We start from the raw sequence: 25,606 nt of genomic DNA on the forward strand, positions 1-25,606 counted from the left end.
ACGTATTAATGTCAATTCTTCACAAACTCTTTCCAAAAAATGGAAGAAAAGGAAACCCTTTCGAACTTATTCTATGAGACCAGTATTACTCTGATACCAAAACATCACAAGAATGCTACAGATTAATGTATCTTATAAATATAGACACGAAAATCTTCAAAAATTTAGTAAACTGATTCCACCAATATATAATAGGAATCACATACCATGACCAAATGGAATTTACCTCAAAAATGCAAAGTTTACTTAATATCTGAAAATCAATTAGTGTGACACAGCACAGTAACACAGTGAAGACTAAAAATCATGTGATCATCTTGATAGATGTAGCAAAAGGATCTGACAAAATTACTACCCTTTCATGATAAAAACATTCAACAAACTAAGAATAGAAAGGAATTTCCTCATGATAAAAGACATCAAAAAACTCCATAGCTAACATCATACTTACTGGTGAGGGATGAATACGTTCCCCTAAGTTTACAAATAAGGTAAGAATGTCCACTCCTACCATTTCTATTAAACATTCAACTGGAGGTCCTAGCCAGGGCTATTAGGCAACAAAAAGAAATAAAAGACACCCAGACTGGGAAGGAAGAAGTAAAACTAACTCTATTTGTAGATGACTTGATCTTTTATATAGAAAATCCTAAAGAAATCACTGAAAAACTATTAGAACTAATAATGAGATCAGCAAGATCATTTACAAGATCGATACACAAAAATAACACTATTGCTATATACTTCAAAGAGGAACATAAAAAGTGAAATTGAGCAAACTCTACTTACAAAGGTATCCAAAAATACAATACTTGAAATAAATTTAACAAAAGAAGCATAAAACTTACACCCTGAAAACATTTACTTCCTCCACCAGGGTAGCTATAAACAAAAAGTAAGATAATAACATAGGAAGTGGAAAATCCTAGCACTCGTACACTACTGGTGTAAATGTCACTGGTGCAGCCACTTCGGAAAACAGTTTGGCAATTCTTAAGTGGTAACAGTGTTATCATATGACCCAGCAATTCCACTCCCAACTATATACCCCAAGAGAAATGAGAACACAGGTCTGTACCAAAATTTGTCCAAGAACATCCATAGCAAGATTATTCATAATTGCTAAAAGATGGAAACAACCCAAATGTCCTCAACTGATATAGTTTCTATTTAATGTAATATTATGCCATAAAAAGGAATGAAATATTAATACATGCAAGAACCTTAAGAACAGTTAAATGGAAGTCACTACTCATGAAAGGCCACTTTGCTTCACGTATTTATGAATTTCCTCATACGAAATGCCCAGAATTGGCAAATACAGTTGACCCTTGAACAATATGGGTTTGAACTACATGGGTTCACTCATAAATGGAATTTTTTTCATGTAATATATTGGAAAATTTTTTGGAGATTTGCCACAATTTAAAAAATCTCACAGATGAACCACATAGCCTAGAAATGCCAATAAAAATTAAGAAAAAGTTAGATATTACTGTAAGAATACAGTATATAGAATATATAACATACAATGTACACATTAATCAATGTTTATGTTCTGGGTAAGGCTTCCAGTGAACACTAGGCTATTAGTAGTGAAGTTTTCAGGGAGTTACAAGTTAAACATAGATTGCGACTGCGTGGGCGTTGGCACCTCTAACCTCTGTGTTGTTCAAGGGTCAGTCATACTAAGAGACAGAAGGCAGATTAGCGACTGCTTAGGGGCAGGCCTGAGGGGAAAGGGATATGATGGCTTTTCAAGAGTATAGTTTCTTTTTGAAACGATGATGATAACATATCACACTCACTGAGCTGGCAGAAACAGACATTTTTTTAAAAAGTGTATGTGTTGGCAAAGATATAGAGTAATTATGTAACCTGATGCAACCACTTTTGAAAACTAGTTGATATTATCTTTGGATTAAGTTGTACATTTCTGATGTAGACATTATATTACTCTATACCAAAACTCTTGCCCATATGCACTGAGACACTTACATAAATGTTTAAAACAGCAATGTCTGGAATATGAAGAAAATTGGCAAGTATCCAAACATCCCCAGAGGAATAGTGTGTAGTCAAAAAACAGAATAATGTGTGTGTGTGAATACATATACATGAAGAAACTCAGGTATACATATCAGCATAGAAGAATCATACAAATGGGACGCCTGGGTGGCTCAGTCGGTTAAGCATCTGGCTTTGACTCAGGTCATGATCTCACGGTTCATGGGTTAGAGCCCTACAGTGGGCCCTGTGCTGACCAGCTCAGAGTGTGGAGGCTGCATCAGATTCTGTGTCTCACTCTCTGTCCCTCCCCTGCTTGTGCTCTATCTAGTCACTCTCTCTAAAAATAAATAAATAAACTTCAAAAAAAAAAAAAAAAAAGAAGAATCACACAAAGATAATACTGAGCAAAAGGAGTCACAAAAACATCTGTAGTATAATTCCAGATACATAAAATTAAAAAGTTAAAGCATAACTATTTTGCTTACAGATTGATAATGTATTAGAAAATAATATTCAGAAGTTCTACTACCAGCACACATGCTACGGAAGCATAATAATGTCTGTATCTTACCAGCCCGCTTAGGAAATCCTGTTGAAAGGAACCTCAAAGATGTAATAAGGTGTCCACTATCTACTTTTTGGCCAATAAATTTTACAGTTACTGTTGCATATGGAAGACAATGCCTAGGTTTATCTACTGGCTTTGAAAGAACATTGTATTCATAGAAGTATACCTGAAAAACAAAGGAAAAAAAACATTTTAAACTAATTAGTGTTAGCAGAATTGAATAAGCTCATATTTTAAAAAGCTATGTAACTAACTTCATGTTTTTTATTTATTCACCTGCTTCCATATACCCACTTCTTCTCCCCACATTCTTTAACTCTAGTTTTTTTGAAGGTATAAATTTTTTCTCCCAACCACACGTATTTTCTTTGGTATGTTATTAGTGTGGGCAGCAGCATAAACAGTCTGTTTTTATTTTTTCTTCTTTTTTAAAGAAAATTTTAAAATGTTTTATTTATTTTTGAGACAGACAGAAACAGAGCGTGAGCGGGAGAGGGGCAGAGTGTGAGGGGAGAGAGGGAGACACAGAATCTGAAGCAGGCTTCAGGCTATGAACTGTCAGCACAGAGCCCAATGAGGAGCTTGAACCCATAAATGGTGAGATCATGACCTGAGCTGAAGTCGGACGTTTACCCAACTGAACCACCCAGGTGCCCCAGAAACTATTTGTTTTTTAAAAAAGATTTTTTTCCATTAAAAGTTCAACGTTTTAGGGGTGCCTGGGTGGCTCAGTCGGTTAAGCGTTCAACTTCAGCTCAGGGCATGATCTCACGGTTTGTGAGTTCGAGCCCTGCATCTGGCTCTCTGCTGTTAGTGTGGAATCCCTGTCAGATCTTCTGTCCCCTTCTCTCTGCCACCTCCCCTGCTCATATTCACTCTCTCAAAAAGAAAAAAAAAAAATTAAAAAAAGTTCAATGTTTTGCATATGCTGTTAACCCCTAAGTTTTATTTGGAAGAGAAAGTTAATTAGGAAAATAATTGCTTGATACATTTTACATGTGGGAGCATATACATACTTCTAGAAAATTTATCTTCATTTAGTCATGTAGATGATGATATGCAATGTTTACCACATATAATTTAATATTCTACAGAAGAGGAAAGGTCTACTAAGTATCTCAGCAATTTATGATGGAAAATTACTGTTTCACATGTAATGATGAACATATAAGCCTTTTCTCCTGTTGTGATTTCAAAATAGCTTGTTATAAAAAAGTTGGCATGTTTTGCAAGTTAGGAATTAATCTATGGAACAACTAAATAAAAGAAAGGAGCCACTGTATTTTGAACAAGGTTAAATGCAAATTTGGAAACTTCTTTACTATATTCCCAAATCACAAATATTAAAGAGCTTTCATTATTTATTTAATGTCTTACTATATTGAATAAAATAAGGGATTTTCATTTAATATTTCAAGAAGCTGTTTTAAGTTGTGTATCATATAGTGTGAAGCATGTCACTTTCAAGTAGTCACATGAACCCAAAAGTTAACATACTGCTGAATTGTAGGCTTGTAACTCAATGGCATCTTTCAGAGAAGGTATACTTCTTGACATATGGCAATCAAAGTTAGGAGAAGGATCCAAAGAAACTTTGTGTTTATCCAATGAAGGCCGAATTTTCTTCACTTTTCCAAAGAGAACCTAAAAAAAAAGGCAAAAAGCAGGTCATAAAAATATATTAGAACATTTTAAACTCCCATACAGAACATAAATTAAAGCTGTCTTTTTTAAGGGAAGAAATACAAATGGATAATCCATATCCCAGATGAATAAGATGACTTACTGTATTCGTATCAATTCCCCTTCTAAATTAAACTTAGGACTATAATACCTGTAAGTAAAATTTTAGAAAACCTATTTGTAGAAATGAATTTTAGTCTAAAAACTTATTTGGAATACTAACAAACAACAGCCCAGAAAATTTCAAAAAAATGTTTTTAGAAGAAAGTTTTGGGTCAGAGATAACAGAATTATGGAACAGGGCAGGCGACTTGCACTTCAAAGGTATTAAATATATTAAAATTTTTTTTTTAATATTTACCTATTTTTGACAGAGTGAGAGAGAAAGCATGAGCGGGGGAGGCACAGAGAGAGAGGGAGACAGAGGATCCAAAGCGGGCTCTCTGCTGACATGGGGCTCGAACCCACGAAACGTGCGATCATGACCTGAGTCAAAGTTGGACGCTTAACCCACTGAGCCACCCACGTGACTCAGTATTATTTTTTTTTAAAGGATGGTATTACCACAAAAAAAGGCAGTGAGTAAAAAGAACAAAATAAAAAGCCCCAGGTAAGTCCAAGCATCTATAAAAATACAGTATAATGTTTAAAGTACCATTTGAAATAAGTGAAACGAAAACATACAATAAATAAGTATAAAACAATTGAAAGAATTAAATTACCTTAATGTATACACCAAAATAAATGCCAAACGGGTTAAATATTTAAATAATGCAAACACTGTAGAAAGTCAGTATTATCTAATCTCAAAGTGAGAATTGTTTTCTAAGCATATGTGCCATGAATCCATAAACCTAAAACATAAAACTGTAAAATATTACAAAACATTTGTACATCAAAAACAAATGAGTATACTAAAAGACAACCTACTGAGTGGGGGAAAATATTTGCATGTAACATACCCGATAAAGGATTAGTATCCAAAATATATAAAGAACTTCTAAAACTCAACCCCCAAAAAACAAACAGTCCAGTTAAAAAATGGGCAGAAGATGTGAATAGACATTCCAAAGAAGACATACACATGGCCAACAGACACATCAAAAGATGCCCATCATCACTCATCATCAGTGAAATGAAAATCAAAACTACAAGATATTAACTCACACGTCAGAATGGCTAAAATCAAAAACACAAACAACAACAGGTGTTGGCAAGGATGCAGTAAAAGGAGAACCCTCTTAAACTGTTGGTGGGAATGCAAATGGGTACAGCCACTCTTGAAAGCAGTATGGAGGTTCCTCAGAAAGTTAAAAATAGAACTACCCTATAATCCAGCAATTTCATTATTAGGTATTTACCCAAAGAATTAAAAAAAGACTGATTCAAAGGGATATATGCACCCTGATGTATAGAGGCATTATCTACAATAGCCAAATCATGGAAAGAGCTCAAATGTGCATCGACTAATGAATGAATAAAGAAGAGGAGGTGTACACACACACACACACACACACACACACACACACACACACACACACAGGAATATTACTCAGCCATAAAAAAGAATGATATCTTGCTATTTGCAATGATATGGATAGAGCTAGAGAGTATTATACTAAGTGAAATAAGTCAAAGAAAGACAAATAGTATATGATTTCACTCATATGTAGAATTTAAGAAAACAAAAATGACCATGCCGGGGGCGGGGGGGAGAGGAAAGGCAAGAAACAGACTCTTTTTTTAAAAAAATGTTTAGTTTTATTTACTTATTTATTTTGAGAGAGAGAGACAGAGAGAGTGAACAGGGGAGGAGCAGAGAGAAAGGGAGAGAGACAATCCCAAGCAGGCTCTGTGCTGTCGGCTTGGAGCCCGGTGTGGGGCTCAATTCCATGAACTATGAGATCATGACCTGAGCCGAAACCAAGAGTCAGACACTTAAATTGACTGAGCCAGCCAGGTGCCCCCAGACTCCTACCTATAGAGAACAAACTGATGGTTACTAGAGTGGAGGTGGGTGGGAGGATGGGTTAAATAGGTGGTGGGGATTAAGGAGCATGAGCATTAAGGAGTGCTCATGTGGTGAGCACTGGCTGTTGCATGGAAGTTGTTGAATCACTAAATGGTACACCTGAAACTAACATTACACTGTATGTTAACTAAATGGAATTTAAATAAGAACTTTTAAAAAATGGGCAGAAGCCACGAACAGACTTTTCTCCAAAGAAGACATACAGGTGGCTAACAGACAGATGAAAACATGCTCAACATCACTCATAACCAGGGCAATACAAATCAAAACCACAAGGAGATATCACCTCACAACTGTCAGAATGGTTAAAATAAAAAACTCAAGAAACAATAAGTGCTGGTGCGGATGTGGTGCAAAAGGAATCCTCGTGCACTGTTGGTGGGAATACAAACTGATGAAGCCATTCTGGAAAACAGTATAGAGGTTCCTCAAAAAATTAAAAATAGACCTACCCTATGATCCGGCCATCACACTACCGGGCATTTACCCAAAAAATATGAAAACACTAATTCAAAGGGATATATGCACCCTTATTTTATAGCAGTATTATTTATAACAGCCAAACTATGAAGCAGCCCAAGTGTCCATTGAAAGATGAATGGATAAAGAAGATGTGGTATATATACATATACAATGGAATAGTATCAGCCATTAAAAAGGATGAAATCTTGCCATTTGCCACAACACGGATTAATCTAGACAGTATAATGCTAAATGAAATAAGCCAGTCAAAGAAAGATACCAAAGAACTTCACTCACATGTGGAATTTAAGAAACAAAACAAATGAACAAAGGGAAAAAAGAGACAGGCATTTGGCTGGCTCAGTTGGTAGAACATGCAACTCTTGACCTCAGGGTCATGAGTTCAAGCCCCATATTGGGTGTGGAGTCTAGTTAAAAAAAAGAGAGAGGAAGGCAAACCAAAAAACAGACTCTGGGGGTGCCTGAGCGACTCAGTCAGTTAAGTGTCTGACTTTGGCTCAGGTCCTAATCTCCTGGTCTGTGGGTTTGAGCCCACAGCTCAGAGCCTAGAGCTTGCTTTAGATTCTGTGTCTCCCTCTCTCTCTGCCCCTCTCCCACTCATGCTCTGTCTCTCTCTCAAAAACAAATAAACATAAAAAAAATTAAAAAAAAAAAAAACCACCCAGACTCTGAACTATAGAGAATAGATGGTTACAAGAGGGGAGGTGGGGGAGGGGGGTTGCTGAAATAGGTGAAAGGGATTAAGAGTACACTTACCTTGATGAGAACTGAATAATATATGAAACTTATGAATGACTATATTGTACAGCTTAAACTAATATAACACTGTATGTTAACTATACTGGAATTAAAATAAAAAAATTAAAAATAAAATATCACTGTTTACCAACAAATCTTAAGGATTCTTAATTAATTAATTAATTTTATATAAAGAGAGCACACAAGTGGGGGAGAGCAACAGTGGGGGGAGAGGGAGGGAGGGAGAGAGAAAGAGAGAGAGAGAGACAGAGAGAGAGAGAGAGACAGAGAGACAGAGAGAGAGAAATCCCAAGCAGTCTCCATGCTCAGCATGGAGCCCAACATGGGGCTTGATCCCATGACCCTGGGATCATGACCTGAGCTGAAATCAAGAGTTGGATGCTCAACTGACTGGGCCACCCAGGTGCCCTGGGAAATATATTTTAATAATAATTTATAGATAGCATATGTCATAGTAAATTTTATAGATCAATTTGGCTAGGGTATAGTGTCTGGATGTTTGATTGAACATTAGTCTAGATGCTGCTATGAAGGTATTTTGTTGAGATGATAAAAAAAATCCCAGATGAAAAAACAGTTCACTTTAAGTACATTACCCTGGATAATGTGGGTGAGCCTCATTTAATTGGCTAAAGGCCTTAAGAGTAAAAAGGGAAGTGTCTCAGAGAAGAAACTTTTCATCAAGACTTCAGCATAGAAATCTTGCCTTATGGATTTCATACTTGCCAGCCCCAGAAATTATGTGAATCAATTCCTTTATGTATAAAACATACACAATATAAGACTAAGATGTAGCATAAACACAATATATTAATTTGGATCAGGGAAGATATTGGCATTGAGTAGGATATACAAAGAAACATTTATGTGGTCATGTATGGAAAACAAAACAAGTATAAAATTAAAAAAACGAATACAATTGACTGATAAAAGGTGGATGAACATATAATTCATATGACAAAAAGTACACATTTTATTTGAAGTCAGGAATTCAAGGGGTGCCTGGGTGGCCCAGTCAGTTAAGTGTCCAACTCTTGATTTTGGCTCAGGTCATCATCTCCTAGTCATGGGAATGAGCCCTGTGTTGGGCTCTGTACTTAGCGTGGAGCCTACTTGCCAATCTCTTTCTCTGCCCCACTTCTGCTCTCTCTCTCTCTCAAAATAAATAAACATTTAAATTCAGCAATTCTATTATTGTTATTTTTAAATATAATAATACATTCATTCATAATTTAAAAAACTAAATGTAATGTGGTGTATCTTGCACTTGGGTACTAGAAGAGAAGAAAAACAATAGAAAAACTGGCAAAAGGTAGTCTGTAGCCTAGTTAACGGTACTGTACCAATGTTAGTCTCTGTTAGTCTTTTTATTTTATTATTTTTAACTTTTACTTTTTTACTGAAATATAACTGACAAATACAATATTAGTTTCTTAGTTTTGACAAATGTGTCATAGTGATGTGAAATGCTAACAATCGGGGGATGCTGAGTGAACTGTATACAGGAACTTTCTGTATTTTCTTTGTAACTTTTCTGTACATTTAAATTTATTACAAATTGGAAAAGCTTATTTTTTAAAAAAGAAAACATTAAGTGATAAAATATTGTCCAGAGAAAAGCCTAGCTCACACAATATGCTTTAATGAATTGATAATGTCTACAAATCAAATAGAAAAAAAAGAAAACACCAAAACGGCAAAGGATATAGCCAACTCACTAAATATTATTAATGAATATATGCAGAATGTTTAAACTCAGAAGTGACTGCAAAAATAACTGAATCATCAATGAGAAACTATTACATATAAGACTGGCAAAGATTTTTTTAAAAAAGTATACTATATATAACAGATGTTCTGACACACTGTGGATAGAAATGTCAATCAGTACAACCTTTCTCAGGATAACTGGGCATTACATATCAAAAGCTTTTACAGCTCCTAATCTTACTCCTAGGTAGGAATTAACCAATTAATTCACAGCAAATAATCACAGGCATAAAAATATACCTACAAGGATGATCAAAGTAGTATGTAAAACACAAAAACAAAAAAAAAAAAACAAGTAACTTATATCCCCAAATTTTAAAATTTGTTGTGCAAATAATGGTAGGGCTATATAGTAGAATACTGGGTAGTTACTCAAAAGGTTATTAGAGAAAAATACTTATTTAATGCAATTAAAAATGTTTACCTTATAATCAGTGAAAAAAGTGATATAGTATGTAAAGAATACATTTTAATTACAATTATACATGCATATTTGCACACATAAACAGAAGACTAGGTATAGATATACAAAAAAATTAACTGGTTATTAATGAGCTCTTTGGAGCTTAGTATGCACCAGATTTTCTAAAATCAGGATGTATTGTTTTAATATAAAAATAAATTATGCTTTATTAATTTGATAATATTCGAGGCCTAAGCACATAAGGAATTATTCCAAAGGAAGCATTGGTTTTATGTGTACACACCTCCTATATTACAAATCTGAGGATCCTGACTACCTACTCTGATTTTAGTAGTCCTGGCAAAGCTAAATTTAACCATAAAAATCTATCTTAACCAATTTGTTGATGCTTAAGATTTGGAAAGACTTATTTTTTTCAATTTTGAGTAATTTCAGACTTTCAGAAAAGTTGCTAGTTTTGAAACTAGTTCAGAGGTCCTATATATACGTGTATCCAGTTTTTCCAAATGTTAAACCTTAGATAAACACGGCAAAACTAAACACTGCTATGTTGTAATCTGCAATTAATGTACACTGTGTCAACTATACTTCAATTAAAAAATAAAACAAAAAGAAATTAACATTGTGTAATGCTATTAACTAAAAGAGTAGGAGTTTAGTGGGGCACCTGGGTGGCTCAGCTGGTTAAGTGTTTGGCTCAGGTCGTGATCTCACAGTTTGTGAGTCTGAGCCTCACATCGGGCTCTGTGCTGACAGTGTAGAGCCTGCTTAGGATTCTCTCTCTGCCCCTTCTGTGCTCTCTCTCTCTCTCTCAAAAATAAATAAATAAAAACCTAAAAAAAATTAACAGTAGGAGTTTAGTAACTTTAGCTTAAGTCAGAATTCTGTAACCAATGTTTTGTGAAAAAACACTTAAAGCACTGTGGTATTAATTATGGTCTAAACAAGAGGAAGAAAGAGAAAAGCGTCATTTAAGACAGAAAAAAATAAAGACAAAGATGATACAGGCTGAATTTGCTTACTTGGGAGTTTTGTTTTATGCTGCATACCCAACTAAAGTCAGAAATAGGGGAAAATTTCAAATGACGATGACAGTAATATACGTATGATTTATTTTATATAATGCAACTTAAGAACACTAATAATTCAGACTGAAAGGAGAATATGTTTGGGTCAATTTAAAGCAACTAAATATAACATTTAGTATTTGTTTTATGCTACCTACCTTAAAAATTATAATACTTTCTACAGTAATGCTTTTACTGTGAGCATAATTCAAAGCAATGTCAACATGTCTAAATACATAAATTCCAAGAAGAGGATTTCCTAGTATCTTGAATGTAGATGCTCTGGTACTTATCCCATTTTGATATATTTCAGCCACATCATTCTGAGTAAGTGCTAAAAAGCAGAAATGTTCTTCAAGTTCTCTGCCATGTCTTCCACTCTCACGCATCTCTGACCTAAAGCAAAACAAACTGTGTGTAAGTTAAGTGAGAATATTGACAGAATTTTCAAGGAGAAAATAAACATTTCGACTTACTGCAGTTAGAAAGCAAGAGAATCACTGATAACATTCAGAAGCACCACTATTCTGGGGCGCCTGGGTGGCTCAGTCGGCTGAGTGTCCGAGTTCGGCTCAGGTCATGATCTCACGGTCTATGGGTTCGAGCCCTGCGTTGGGCTCTGTGCTGACAGCTCGGAGCCTGGAGCCTGCTTTGGATTCTGTGTCTCCCTCTCTCTCTGCCCCTCCCCTGCTGGCACTCTGTCTCTCAAAAATAAACATTTAAAAAAAGAATTTAAGAAGCACCACTATTCTATTGTAACAAGTTAGGCTGAAAATCATCTAAGGAAAGAATTCATGAAGTAGATAACTACTCATCCAGGATTATGGACTACATTCCGTATAGCCCAGTGATAATAAGGGCTAACATTTCTTGAATGCTGCTAATATGCCCAATATGTTAAGACTTAACTTTTACATGCATTTTTGTAATTTTTTTCTGAACCCTTGAGCAATTGACTATTGTTATTTTTTAATTGCTGTTGTTATGCCATTTTTTCCCTAGTCTCCCTAGCCCCTGTTATACTCATTTTAAAAAGGAGGAATATGAAGTTCAGAGAATTAAACTTGCCAAAGCAGCAAGGTGACAGAGTTGTAATTATATATGGGAACTCTTGTCTGTTAAGTTCCAGAGCTCAAAGTCTCACCTGTTTGTGCTATGGACGAAAGAACATACATTTTTCTTTTTTTATACAGATCTTTTAACATGCATTTCCTAAATACATATAGAGACACATGTATGGTAAATTATTAGGGACATTCTCTATTTCTCAGAGATTCAGATAACAGCTGGAAAAAATAATCTAGGATTTGATTATAGTGTACTCCTATCACAGAAGTAAGAAAATTATGAATCCTACTCAAAAATGATTGTAATCTTAAGTACATACATTTTTTTATATAATTTTTTAATTTTTAAATTCATTTTTGAGAGAGAGAGAGAGAGAGAGACAGAGTGTGAGCTGGGGAGGGGCAGAGAGAGAGGGGGACACAGAATCGGAAGCAGGCTCCAGGCTCTGAGCTGTCAGCACAGAGCCCGACGTGGGGCTTAAACTTATGGACCACGAGATCATGACCCGAGCCAAAGTCAGGCGCCTAACCCACTGAGCCACCCAGGTGCCCCTGAAGTATATACATTCTTCCAGTTTTGACTGTACTCTGCAACAAGAACTACTTAAACATAGAAAACTTGTATCTCCCAATTGGCAGATTAGACAGGGAATTTTATATGGCTTGTTCAGATGTAGCAGCAGCAACAACTGCCAAATCAGGTGATATAATAAAGAGGTTTGATCATTAGAATAGAATGGAAGTGGGATTTCAAATGATCATCACAGTGGAGAACCTCAGAACCTAAAAAGTAATGTGTATACCACAAAAAGAAAATTATTCTTGAATACCACATGCTCCCAACAGTTCTCTGGAATGGCACTCACAGAGTCTGTACAAAGTATAGCAAGCACACTGGCATATTGATGTTGATTTTATTTGTATGAATAACTGTTTACATTACTCAGGACCAGAAAACACATGGCAACAGTTACAAGCAAGACTGACTGATTGTATCATGACCACTCTGTCCCAGGTCCTGGAAATGGCAACCTTAACTTTCAACTCCATGTATCATCATCTCCTGCTCTTGCTTTCAATTTGATATCAGTAGATTCTATGAAACACTAAGATCTCCATGTTGATAAGGTTTAATTCTCACAGAAGAATTACTTTTTTGTTTTCCCAATTTCTCAACTGGTTTTTCCTAGAATCTGGAACATCATAAGCTTTCTGAGCATACCTAGAAGGAATTCCCACATGGGCGTACTAACTACAACAGCACAAAGGATGGGAGGAAGGAAGGAAATGTTCATTGTTGCAAGGTTCTTAACACTACACACGAATATAACGTTATATGAAGGTATACCGCGTAAACCCTAGAGCAGGGTTTCGCAGAAGTGGCACACACCATTGACATTTTGGGTAGAATAATTCTTTGTGTTACCTAGTCATCGTATCGGCTTAACATTATATCCTCTTAAAGGTCTGACTAAAATGTAAAAATATAACCTAGTAAAGATTTGACCCAGGACTCTAAAAACCTTTATAAAGTAGAAAATATTCCCAAGTTTTGTATTTGTTATTTTTTTATTGTTGTTTTTTATTTTAGAGAGAGAGGGGCGAGAGAGAATCATAAGCAGGCTCCACGTTCGACATGGGGCTTAATCCCATGACCTTGGGATCATGACCTGAGCCGAAATCAAGAGTCAGACGTTCAACTGACTGAGCCACTGAGGCCCCACTTGTATTAGTTATAATACTGATAAGTACTTTCTTGTTTTCAATACATGTTTTCAAAATTACATTTGAAAAACATTTAGGATTACATATGATTTAGATAAAGGTGAGCAATAGAAAATTTGTCTATGGAAGTTTTTTAAAAATAATTTAATTCCACTGTAGTTAACATATAGTGCTGTATTAGTTTCAACCATACAATATAGCGATTCATAAATTTCATGTATTACTCAGTGTTCATCAAGATAAGTGTACTCATTTAAAAAATGTTTATTTATTTATTTTGAGAGAGTATATGTGCACACATGCGTGCATGTGGGGGAGGGTCAGAGAGGGGGTAGGGGAGAGAATCTCAAGCAGACTCCACACTCAGTGTGCAGCCTGATGCAGATAAGATCATGACCTGAGTTGAAATCAAGAGTCGGACATTTAACTGGACCAAGCCACCCAGGCACCTCAGATGAGTGTTCTCTTAATTTCCTTCACCTATTTAACCCATCCCCCCACCACCTCCCCTCTGGTTTTTGTTTTCTATAGTTCAGAGTCTGTTTTTTGGTTTGTCTTTTTTATTTGTTCCTTTGTTTCTTAAATTCCACATTATGAATGAAATTCTATGGTATCATTTCTCTGACTTGACTTAATTTGCTTAGCTTTATACTCTCTAGATCCATCCATGTTGCTGCAAATGGCAAGACTGCACTCTTTTGGCTGAGTAATATTCCATTGTATATACACCATATCTTGTTTATCCACTCACCTTTCAATGGATACTTGGGCTGCTTCCATAGTTTGGTTGTTGTAAGCAATAAGCAAAGGCTGCATATACCCATCTGAATTAATGTTTTCCTATTCTTTGGGTAAATACCTAGTAGTGCAATTGCTGGATTGTAGGGTAGGTCTATTTGTAACTTTCTGAGAAACCTCCATACCATTTTTCCAGAGTGGCTGCATCAATTTACATTCCCACCAACAGTGCAAGAGGGTTCCCCTTTCTCCACATCCTTGCCAACACCTGTTTCTTGTGTTGTTGATATTAGCCATTCTGATAGGTGTGTGGTGATATCTCAATTGTAGTTTTGATTTGCATTTCCCGGATGATGAGTGATGTTGAGCATCTTTTCATCTGTCTGTTGGCCAGCTATATGTCCTCTTTAGAGAAGTGTCTGTTCATGTGTTCTGCCCATTTTTAAATTGGATTATTTATTTTTCCAGTGTCTTTAGAAGTTTTTTAAAAGGCTGGCTCTTCAGAGTTATCAGACACTAGGAGCTATGTCAATTTATTAAATGACAGAAGCTCTGAGTCTCAAGACTTCCATTTCAAATACCACAGGTTAAATAAATTTGAATAGTCTTTTCTGTTTGTAGTAACATGTAATCAAATAAGAATATAAAGATCTAATACATACAATGTGACTTATTACTGAGAGAGAGAAGCTGAAGAGACCCCATTTTTTTTAATGTTTGTTTATTTTTGACAGAGAGAGAGAGACAGAGCATGAGTCGGGGAGGGGCAGAGGGAGAGGGAGACACAGAATCCGAAGCAGGCTCCAGGCTCGGAGCTGTCAGCACAGAGCCCGATGTGGGGCTCGAACTCACAAACTGTGGGATCAAGACCTGAGCCGAAGTCAGACACTCAACTGACTGAGCCACCCAGGCGCCCCATGAGACCCCATTTTTAGAAAGGATCTGCCTCTGCTGTTTTTCTGTGAGGCCCCATTTACTCATGTTCTATATTTTTGCATCTTAATAAACCAAAGAAGCTATGTTCCCACCCTAAGTGGGAAACAAGAAGGTTAATCATTCTAGGAGTTTTGTCCTAGGCCCCCAAACATCTGATTACATCTGAGACTCAGATCCTAAACACGTTCCAGGACATTAGCTTCAAACAAACCTTCGCCAAATTTTGGCATCAAAATCCTTACCTTTGGGGTGCCTGGGTGACTCAGTTGGTGAAGTGTCTGACTCTTGGTTTTGGCTCAGGTCATGACAATTGGTGAGTTCAAGCCCCACACTGGGCTCTGTGCTGGCAGTGTGAAGTCTGCTAGGGATTCTCTCTCTCCCTCTCTGCCCCTCCCCTGCTTGTGCTCTGTCTCTCTCTCAGAATAAATAAACACATGAAAAAAAAATCCTTACCTTCAATGATCAGAAAATAACACCTATTATTCACCTGTCACTTGCCTTTGATTAAATCCTACCCTGGACTCCTGTAAGAAAATATACCTTCTACCCCTTTCCAGTATAAATGCTAACCCCAAGGGATGAGACTCATTCTCCATCTGCTGTATTCTGCCTGTTACTTAATGCTATTCAATAAACTCTTTTTTTCACTTCCTGGCTGACATTTGATTTCCATCCTGCCCAAAGCCAAGCATCCTCTTGGATGGTCCTGCAGGACCCCTCTCCAGGGTCGAGGACCCAGCCTGCCTGCATCATTACCAAGAAGCAGGCAGATTCTATGCCAACATGATATTTATATTATCTTAAATATAAAAAATACCTAACAGTTAAGAATAATTTTCCGGAAATATTTTGTTCTGTTTTTATGCCACAATGCTGATGAGGGAGAAGTGTCACAATCTGTCAGCACCTGTATCCTACACATACTTAAAGCTCTGAAGTGCAAAGTTCAAAAACAACTCAGTAGTCAAATGTTAAATCTGCAGATATACTCTTGGGTGTGGGTTGATCATTATTTTTTTACCACTATTTGATTATACATTAATTAAATAAATGTAAAAGACTTATTAGCTAAGAAAATTCACATGGATAGAGATGTATAAGTTAACACAGCACAACAAATGAGTGGTAGAAACAAGATATGATCTGGATATCTTTTGGAAGACCATGAACTTAGAACTGATGGTGTGCTACCATGATGTTTATCTACCGAAATTAACTACTACAGAGTACAAGGTATAAGTACCTCAGACAGAATGCCCAAGTCACAGTTAATTACATTATACAGAATAGATTCCAAGATACCGTGTATATAATAGGTAGTGAATTTTTTTGAGTAAATGAAATACTTTAAGTATATCATTATCTCAAAGTTTAAGTGGAAATAAAAGAATGCTATTTACTTAGCTACTAGGGTATGTGGAGGAGAGAATGAGAGTATTCAGTTAAGTATGTGCTTTAGGAAATACTTAAATAAAATGAAGTAACTCGTTTTGGAGGGCTGGAAAAAGAATTTAAATGTTTTCAAATCCATCAGATTGCTGACAGGTGATCAATGTCTCGCTGGCAAAAAGCAGAATACATGAAATGAAGCACAGTCAAGCTAAGAAAAATGGGGATTTAACTAAGTTTACAGAAGTACATCTTTGATTCAAGGGTAGTGATGTCACAAAGACAGTGGAGTAGCAGACCCCACCCTCTGGCCCCCTAAGAAAAGATCAACAATTACATAGCTACCTACAAACAAAAACAGCTCTGGCAGAGCTTTGGCGTTCACTTAAGAAACTGCAGCAACATGATGGCACAAAAAAAACCTGAGAGTAATTGCACAAAAAGGGAAGGACGAACAGCTTCAGTTTGCCTGTATCAGCGCACAAATCAAGCTGGCATTGCTCGGTCCCAAAAGGGTATTTCCCAGGTAAAAAAGAGTTCCCCTCACCAGAAAAGTGAGAGTGAGGTGAGTAACCAGTTTCCCTACCCCTCTGGGGCACTTCACGAAGGATCAAGGATCTGCTTTGGTTTTACCCAACCAGAGAATGGCAAAGCTGAGACATATAGAGACTGCTGGGAACAAGGAAGAAAAGCAGAGGCTACCTGTAGCAGCCATACAACAGGAGCAACCACCTTCCTACTGACTTGTTCAGCAAACACTAGCAGCTTTCACTACTGAAGAAACCAACGGCCACAAAGCTGTGGCATACCCCTGCAAATTTCACTAGTTTCAGACCCACCTATTTATATTTGCTGACACCAGCTGCCCAAGTCTCTCTACCCACTTTCTGCCAGCAGCCAGCCAAAGACCCTCTGGCTCCGAGAGTGTAACACACCCATGCAGACTCCTGCAGCTGACATTCACCAACATGCAGGTGCTCAGGGCAAGCCCCCTCCAGTTGTGTACTTATATGCTGCTGGGTAAACAGCTGTCACCAGCCTAAAATGCTGTGTGCACACCATGCAGAGATCCTGCAGCCACATCAGATCACATCCATAGTGAAGGCTCCTACGGCTGCATGTGGGGCCAGATTAAGCCCTGTCTTCTGTCGCTGGCCTATAGCCACTCCCAACTATGCACGTGCATACCCTCTGGCCCAATCTCCATCACTGACCTCCACATTGCTATGTGTCCAGGGCAAGATCCAACCAACATGGTAGTGAACACAGCCAGATCCAGCTGCCAGTACACATGCTGGTGGCTGGCCTGTGCTGCCTGTCCTGACTTCCACCATTACATGTGTTAGCAGCTGACCCCTGTTACAACATAGGCACCTGCAACTGAGTGTGTGCGCATGACAGACTCAGGCCACTACTGCTCTGGTTCCTAGCTGACAGACCAGGGGAAGACACTGAGAACCCCAAGAGCTCATGCAGGTTATGTGAATGTCTGGCAACACTCACCAAGGACCACAAAACTGCAAATACTCTGCAGGCCAAGACCTAATCCAATGAGTTGCCATCCACCCCCCTCAGATCTGGAGCTACCATAAGCCGTGGTACCCTGCCCCCACTTGCAGGTGAGGTCTACACTTACCAACGTTCAATGTATAAAGTCTGGAAGAGGTGACCACTTCTTCAAATTCACAGACACCTACGCAAAGCTATGAGGATTATGAAGAATCAGGGAAACATGACTCCACCAAAGGTATATAGTAAACCTCTAATAACGGGCACAAAGAAACGGAGATAAAGAATTTGCCCTACTGGGGCGCCTGGGTGGCTCAGTCGGTTAAGCGTCCGACTTCAGCTCAGGTCACGATCTCGCGGTCCGTGAGTTCCAGCCCATCGGGCTCTGGGCTGATGGTTCAGAGCCTGGAGCCTGCTTCCGATTCTGTGTCTCCCTCTCTCTCTGCCCCTCCCCCGTTCATGCTCTGTCTCTGTCTCAAAAATAAATAAAAAACGTTAAAAAAAAATTTTAATAAAAAAAAAGAATTTGCCCTACTAAGAATTCAAACTTTCTCTACACATTCAACATAGTATTGAAGTCCTACCTAGAATTAGGCAAGAAAAAGAGATAAAAGGCATCCAAATTGGAAAAGAAGGCATCCAAATTGGAACTGTCACATTTGCAGATGGCTTGATATTATATACAGAATATCCTAAAGACTCCACCAAAAAACTCTAAGAACTAATAAATGAATTCAGCAAAGTTGCAGGACACAAAATCAATATACGGAAAATTGTTACACTTCTATAAGCTAAAAACAACTATCAGGAAGAGAAGAGGGGTGCCTGGGTGACTCAGTCAGATAAGCATCTAACTCTTGATTTTGGCCCAGATCATGATCTTATGGTTGTGAGATGGAGCCCAGTGCGGGGCTCTGTGCTGAGCATGGAGCCTGCTTAAGATTCTCTCACTCTTAAAAACTGAGAACAAACTGAGGGTTGATGGGGGGTGGGAGGGAGGGGAGGGTGGGTGGTGGGTATTGAGGAGGGCACCTTTTGAGATGAGCACTGGGTGTTGTATGGAAACCAATCTGACAATAAATTTCATATATTGAAAAAAAAAAAGATTCTCTCTCTCTCTCCCTCTGCCCCTCCCCTGCTCACATGCTCTCTAATGAAAATAAAAAATAAATAAAATCTTTTTAAAAAACCCCATTTACAACTACATTATAAAGAAGAAAATACCTAGAAATAAATTTAATCAAGGAGGGGAAAGACCTGTACACTGAAAACTATTAAGACACTATTGTCACTATTAAGACAAAGTGAAGAACTCACAAGTAAAAAGATATTCCACGCTCATAAAATTAGAAAAATTAACATTTTTAAAATGTCCATACAACCCAAGGCAATCTACAATTCAATGCAATCCCTACCGAAATTTCAATGGCATTTTTCATAGAAATGGAATAAATAATCCTAAAACTTATATAGAACCACAAAGACCCCAAATAGTCAAAGTAATCGTGAGAGAGAAGAACAAAGCTGGAAGCACAATGCTCCCTGATTTCAATGATAATATAAAGTTATAGTAATCAACACAGCATGGTACTAGCATAAAAACAGACATATAAATCAATGGAACAGAATAGAGTCTGGAAATAAACCCAGGCATATGTGGTCAATTGATTTATGACAAAGGAGTCAAGAACATACAATGGGAAAAGGACAGTCTCTTCAATAAATGGTGTTGGGAAAACTGTACAGCTATATGCAAAATAGACTACTTTCTTACACCACTCATAAAAATTAACTCAAAACAGATAAAAGACCTGACTGTAAGACCTGAAACCATAAATCTCCCAGAAGAAAACATAAGCAGTAAGCTCCTAGACATCAGTCTTGGCCATGATTTTTTGCATCTAACTCCAAAAGCAAAGGCAACAAAAGCAAAATAAAGAAGTGGGACTATATCAAACTAAAATACTCTGCACAGCAGAAAGAACCAACAAAAGGAAAAGACAACCTACGGAGTAGGAGAAAATATTTACAAGCCATGTATCTAGTAAGGGGTTAATATCCTAAAATACATAAGGTACGTAACAACTCAAAAGCAAAAACACAATCTGATTAAAAAATGGGCGGGGCGCCTGGGTGGCTCAGTCAGTGAAACATCTGACTTGAGCTCAGGTAATGATCTCGAGGTTCATGAGATCGAGCCCTGCATCGGGCTCTGTGCTGACAGCTCAGAGCCTGGAGCCTGCTTCAGATTCTGTGTCCCCTTCTCTCTCTCTGCCCCTCCCCCACTCATGCTCTGTCTCTCTCTCTCTCTCTCTGTCAAACATAAATAAACATTAAAAAAATTTTTTTTAAATGGGCATAGAACTTTAATGGACATTTTCCTAAAGAAAATCTACTAATGGCCAACAAGTACATGAAAAGGTAGGTGCTCAACATCACTAAGCATCAGGGAAATGCATATCAAAACCCAATGAGACACTGTCTAATATCTGTTAGAATGGCTATTCTCAAAAAGACAAGATAGGGACGCCTGGATGGCGCAGTCGGTTGAGCGTACGACTTCAGCCAGGTCATGATCTCGTGGTCCGTGAGTTCGAGCCCCGCGTCGGGCTCTGGGCTGATGGCTCAGAGCCTGGAGCCTGTTTCCAATTCTGTGTCTCCCTCTCTCTCTGCCCCTCCCCCGTTCATGCTCTGTCTCTCTCTGTCCCAAAAATAAATAAACATTGAAAAAAAAAAAAAGACAAGATAAAGAGTGCTGGTGAGGATGTGGAGGAAATGGAACCCTGATGCATTGTTAATGGGAACATAAATTGGTGTAGTCACTATGGAAACCAGTATGGAGATTCCACAAAACATTAAAAATAGAACTACTATATGATCAAGCAATCCCACTTCTGGGTATGTATCTGAAGGAGATGAACTTGCTATCTTAGAGAGATATCTGTATCCACCATGTTCACTGCAGCATTACTCACAATAGCCAAGACATGGAAACAACTTAAGTATCCATTAACACATGAATTGATAAATATGGGGTACACACACACACCCACACCATAGAATACTATTCACCAATAAAACAAAGGAAATCCTTCAGTTTGTGACATAAGAATGGACCTTGAGGGCATTATGTTAAGTGAAGTAAGTCAGAGAAAGACAAATACCATTTGATCTGACTTACATGTGGAATCTAAAAACATCAAATTCATAGAAACAGAGAATAGAATGGGAGTTGCCAGGCCTAGGGTGTAGGGGAAATGGGGAGATGTTGGTCAAGGGTACAAACTTTCAGTTAAAAGATTAATAAGTTTGGAGGATCTATGGGACAGCATGGTGACTACAGTTAACAATATTGTATTGTATATTTGAAAGTTGCTGTGAGAAAAGAGCTTTAATATTCTCACCATAAAAATAAAACAAAATGGTTTATGATATGAGGTAAAAGAGGAGTTAACTAACCTTACTGTGGTAAACATTTCATAACCTATGTATTAAATCATCACATTATATACTTTAAATTTACACAATGTTATATGTTAATCATTTCAATAAAGCTAGAGGGAAAATTTTTTAATATTTATTTTGAGAGTGTGAGTGGGGGAGGGGCAGTGTGAGAGGGAGAGAGAGAATCTCAAGTGGGGGTCAATCCCACAAACTCTGAGATCATGACCTAAGCCAAAATCAAGAGTCGGATGGTTAACCCACTGAACCACCCAGGAGCCCTGGAAAAAATTTCTAACTCACACAAGAAGTCTGGAGATGATAAAGGCAGGTATTAGTTTTCTATTGCTGCTAGAACAAATTACCACAGACTCAGTGGATTAAAACAAATCAAGTTTATTTTATAGTTAAGTAAGACGTAAGTCCAATGTAGGTCTCATCAGGTTAAAATAAAGGTGGCATTTGAACTGTGTTCCTGTCTCAGGCTCTGGGGGAGGATCTCTTCACTTGTTGGCAAAATTTACTTGCAGACGGAGCACTAACATCCTATTTCCTTTCTAGCTGTTTGCTGAATGCTGCTCCCAGGTTCTAGAAGTTACCAGCATTCCTTGAGTCATAACACCTTTCCTCCATCTTGAAAGCCAGGAAAAGCAGGCTGAATCCCTCTGAAATTTTTCCTGTCTCCTCTCTGACCCATTCTGCCTTCCTCTTACATTTCTAAGAGCTCATATCTCGAAACTGCACTCACGCAGGTAATCCAAGATAATCGCCCATCTGCAGGTTTGTGATCGCAATCAGATCTGCAAAGTCTTTGTTGTTATGTAAATTAACATATTCACAGATTCTAAGAATCAAGATGTGGGCATTTTTGGGGATGTACTGTGCTGCCTACTGAAGGCAGATTCTGAATTTACTCAGTTCCCCCAAAATATTAAGGATTCAAGTTTCTTTGCTTTGACTCTCCTTACTGCTGTCTATAGCTTTACTTTTATCTTTGGCTCCTCTAAGTCTTAAGAAGGCTGCCAAGCAGCAACTAGACCTATAGCTTCCTTGCTTGCGGTCCTTAATAGAGACACTGCCTTCATCTCAGGATTTCCAGGCAGGTCTCATATAGTATCCTAGTGAACCATACAGACCAGGCCTGTACATCAGTAAACCAATAAAGGATAATAGGACAAAAAAATAGTTTAAATTATGTAAGATGATTTAGAATTGTTAGAAAGACTATAGTCTACTAACTTGGTTACCCTTTGCACACACCCTTCTTCTAACACATATACTTTCAAAAACGCTTAGGCTCACACAAAACCCTTCAACCTACCTCACAAAAAGGGAACAAGCCAAAATGTCATCCAGTTACTGCATCTAACTTCAGATCCATGATCTGACTAACATGCCTTCATTTCCAACAGGTCTGGATATAGATCCCTATAGTTAACATCCATTAAGGTAATACAGCTATAAGATTATTATCTACACCCAAAATACATTGGTAAAAGGAAAAAAATAGGGTAACTACAATTAAATTCAGAAAAGTAAACAATGATACAGCAGTGGTCAGTGTTAACTGGCCCTTAGCACACAGTATGTCCTTTTGAAAAGAAGCAGCTAGTATTCTTTACCCTCAAAATTCTAAAGGCTAGTAACCATAGCAAGATCACAGTTAGACAATGGTTGCAATTAGGACTTTATCTCCTGGCAACAAGCCTCTAAATCTTCCCATCTTCCAAGGCTCTGAATTTGGAATGGCCTTTACCTACTGCATTCCAATTAGAAACTATCCATTTCTTCCCCCATTGCATTTAAAAAATACCTTTACTGGGGCGCCTGGGTGGCTCAGTCGGTTAAGTGTCCGACTTCAGCTCAGGTCATGATCTCATGGTTCGTGAGTTCGAGCCCCGCGTCGGGCTCTGTGCTGACGGCCCAGAGCCTGGAGCCTGTTTCAGATTCTATGTCTCCCTCTCTCTCTGCCCCTCCCCTGTTCATGCTCTGTCTCTCTCTGTCTCAAAAATAAATAAACGTTAAAAAAAAAAAATTAAAAAAAAATAAATAAAAAATAAAAAAATAAAAAATACCTTTGCTGTATAAACCTGAGTAGTTTCCATTTACCCAGTAGAAAATACTTAAAGAAGGTATCGGGAAGGTTGAAAGTATGTGCTCTATAACATACTTATCTCCTGTTAAATCTCTTTTCTAATCCGAAATTCAAACTAACTTCAGAAAAGATGAATTCTTTACCTCAATCTAATTTTATGAGGCTGACCTGTGAAACCACATGAAGAAAGAATCTTTCTTACCAAATCTGCAATCTGAATGTTTAAGGTCTTTTGGGTCTAAGTAGGACAGGGTCAGGGCACTTCAATATCCTCAAATTTCTGTATAATTTCCTTCCAAACCACAGCCTCAGGAAGCAAATGGTTATGCCCCAAAGTATAAGGGAATATCACCAACATCTCAAGTTGGCACCCTTACTGCCCTCTCTCCAAGTTAAATCCATAGTATACAATCTCTTACTTGCAAGTACCCCTGTCCCAGTACGAAATTCAGTATCAGCTGGAATGCTGTTGGCATCAAGCACAGAAACTTGTTCAAACTGGCTTAAAAATAAGTTGACTTCTTAACAAGAAATTCAGAAATCTTGCAGCTTTTATCAGGGTTGGTGGGTTCTGTGGCTCCAGATGTCATCAAGGATCCAGGTTTTTTCCATCTCTTTGTCCTGCTGTCCTCAGCTTTAGGGTCGTCCTAACACTAGTCTCTTTATTACCTCAGTGGTACTATCAGTAGCTTAAGCAAAATGCTTCCTTGTTCACATCAGATTGGCTTCTCTTTCCTAGAGACCCCCACGTCAATACATCTTCAGTGTGTTACTGACCCAAACTGATTTAGTTCAGCCCACCCTTGGAATCAATTACTGTTAAAGTAAATGAAGTAAACCACGGACGAATCAGACTACATCTGGGGTGAAACAGAAACGGAGATGTCAAGTACTAATTCAACGATAACATTAAGTTGGATACTGACAATCTTTAAAATGACATCCTTTCAATAAATCTGAAATGTTTAAAAGTAAGTAATATGAAAACAAAAAGGGTCAAACTGATACAAATAAGGCAATGGCCTTAAGAATAATTCAGTTTCTCTTTTACCCATTAATACCAGCTCAAGTTTAATTCTTTAAAGCATCTCTTAAAATTCTTAAGAATAATCAGTCCCTCATCTGTGCACCTGTATGTTTATGATAACGCTGTATTTTATATTTAGCTGTATGTGTTCTAAACTAGAATGTGAACTCTTGAAGGCTGAGGAAAAAACACTCATTTTCTCTGAGGGTATCAAAAATAGTGTCTGACACAATAGGCACTCAGATGTTTAATGAATGATCGAATACATAGATGTTTAGATTATTAACGCTTTCACCTATTTCACATTTAAGAAGTGATAGATGGAGGGGCACCTGAGTGGCGCAGTCGGTTAAGCGTCCGACTTCAGCCAGGTCACAATCTCGCGGTCCGTGAGTTCGAGCCCCGCGTCAGGCTCTGGGCTGATGGCTCAGAGCCTGGAGCCTGTTTCTGATTCTGTGTCTCCCTCTCTCTCTGCCCCTCCCCCGTTCATGCTCTGTCTCTCTCTGTCCCAAAAATAAATAAACGTTGAAAAAAAAATTTAAGAAGTGATAGATGGAATGGAGATAAGAAGTGGAAATTAGTGTCCTTTTGGAGATACTTGCTTTTGCTGAGCCCATAGACATATTAACTCCTCCAAGGTGAGTGATAAAAAGAAAAGCCAGAAGCAGTCAATGTTACTATACCTTTTCTTTTCATTCTATTATTTTCTTCTGCTAACCATTCTTTTTTAAAGTTTATTTTTATTGTTTTAATTTACATCCAAGTTAGTTAGCATATAGTACAACAATGATTTCTGGAGTAGATTCCTTAATGCCCCTTACCCATTTAGCCCATCCCCCTCCAATAACCCCTCCAGTAACCCTCTGTTTGTTTTCCATATTTA

The 25,606-nt window shown here is 37.7% G+C and overlaps 1 protein-coding gene across 6 annotated transcripts in view; it reads right to left on the reverse strand.

The window, feature by feature from the left end:
* The window catches only part of TEX15 (testis expressed 15, meiosis and synapsis associated), a 99,680-nt gene that overhangs the window by 23,679 nt on the left and 50,395 nt on the right, over positions 1-25,606 (reverse strand). For all 6 annotated transcript variants that reach the window (XM_027077324.2, XM_027077323.2, XM_053216382.1 and 3 more), the window contains exons 5-7: positions 10,955-11,192; positions 4,076-4,222; positions 2,582-2,744 (exon numbers count right to left, since the gene is read on the reverse strand). In XM_027077324.2, coding sequence (XP_026933125.2) covers positions 2,582-2,744; positions 4,076-4,222; positions 10,955-11,192 — 548 coding nt within the window. The remainder of the gene's footprint in view (positions 1-2,581; positions 2,745-4,075; positions 4,223-10,954; positions 11,193-25,606) is intronic.

Source organism: Acinonyx jubatus, chromosome B1, assembly GCF_027475565.1.
Source record: "Acinonyx jubatus isolate Ajub_Pintada_27869175 chromosome B1, VMU_Ajub_asm_v1.0, whole genome shotgun sequence".
Classification (NCBI taxonomy): domain Eukaryota; kingdom Metazoa; phylum Chordata; class Mammalia; order Carnivora; family Felidae; genus Acinonyx; species Acinonyx jubatus.